The sequence below is a fragment of the Microtus ochrogaster genome, chromosome 8 (assembly GCF_000317375.1).
Source record: "Microtus ochrogaster isolate Prairie Vole_2 chromosome 8, MicOch1.0, whole genome shotgun sequence".
NCBI lineage: Eukaryota > Metazoa > Chordata > Mammalia > Rodentia > Cricetidae > Microtus > Microtus ochrogaster.
The window spans coordinates 20312579-20314038 of NC_022015.1; the positions used below are offsets into that span (position 1 = coordinate 20312579).

General features: G+C 42.5%; 1 protein-coding gene across 4 annotated transcripts in view; it reads left to right on the top strand.

Annotated features, from left to right (window-relative positions):
• Srcap (Snf2 related CREBBP activator protein) overlaps window positions 1–1460 on the top strand; it is a 53713-nt gene that overhangs the window by 6269 nt on the left and 45984 nt on the right. For all 4 annotated transcript variants that reach the window (XM_005351296.3, XM_013347883.2, XM_013347882.2 and 1 more), the window contains exon 4: window positions 192–443. In XM_005351296.3, the coding sequence (XP_005351353.1) occupies window positions 192–443 (252 nt within the window). The remainder of the gene's footprint in view (window positions 1–191; window positions 444–1460) is intronic.

Sequence of the window (1460 nt, forward strand, 5' to 3'; positions counted from 1 at the left end):
TCCTCCTCCTCCTCCTCCTCCATCATAATCATCATCTCCCCCTCCCAAGAAACAACCAACAAAGTGTTGGCGTTGATTAAAAAATGAGACTAATACAGTTTTTTTGTTGTGAAGTGGAATAGAAAAATGTACTTAAAACATTTAGCACAATGCTTATCATCCTTTTTGTCCATCATTTTCCCCTTTTCTAGATGGTGTCGGACGGCATGACAGGCAGCAATCCTGTGTCCCCTGCCTCATCTAGTTCTCCAGCTTCTAGTGGGGCAGGTGGCATCTCCCCCCAACATATAGCTCAAGATTCCTCTCTGGATGGACCTCCAGGCCCTCCAGATGGTACCACAGTTCCTCTGGAGGGGTTCAGCTTATCCCAGGCTGCTGACCTAATCAACAAGGGCCCAAAGTGGGAGAAGAGCCATGCAGAAATCGCAGAGCAAGCTAAACATGTATGTATTGGGAAGGCCAATGAAGATTCATGGGAATTGTCTAACTTAATTCTATTATCCCATAGATATTTTATGTGTCTTTGTTTTTAGCTGTAAGTTCAGGGTGTGAATTCTTTCTTTATCTTGAGTATATTGCTTGAAGTAAACCAACCCCTCTCTCCCTCCTTCCCTTTCTTTGAGGGCTGGGGAAATGGTTCTGTATTTTTGAGCACTGGTTAGTCTTCCAGAGGACCTGGGTTCTATTCCCAGTACCCACATAACTGTTTTTAATTCCAGTTCTAGGGGATCCAGTTCTCTCTTGTGCACCAGGCAATCAAGTGGTGTTCAAACATACTTGCTGGCAAAACACTCATACAGGAAAGAAAGGGACCAACCTTCTTTCTTTCAGACTAAACTGAGGTCTCATATATGCTAGACAAGTGTTCAATTAGTCTAGTGTTAATTAGTATAGTTTTTTGTGTATATGAATATTTTGCTTACGTGTATGTATATACTACATTCATGCCTGGTCCTCCTGGTGTTCAGAGAGGACATCAGATCCTCTGGAACTGGGAGTTAGAGCCACTATGATGGTGAATATCAAACTCAGGTCTTCTGCATGAACAATTGCTCTTAACCACTGAACCATCTTTCCAGCTATAGGCAAGTGTTGTTATCACTGAGTTATACCCCAGTTTTTATTTTTCAGAATAAGAGTGTCTGTTAAGTTTACTCTCAGACTTTGTTTTCTTTTCACACGCCTGGGGACTGGGGACTGAACTCAAGCCTTTACACATACTAGGCAAATTCTCTACCACCAAGCTGTACCCTGAGTTCTGTTACCAGACTCAAAGTAAGAATTAAGCAGGTGTGTTGGCTCTCACTTTTTTTTTATATTTATTTAATATGTATACAATATTCTGTCTGTCTGTGTGTATGCCTGAAGGCCAGAAGAGGGCGCCAGATGGTTGTGAGCCACCATGTGGTTGCTGGGAATTGAACTCAGGACCTTTGGAAGAGCAGGCAATGCTCTTAACC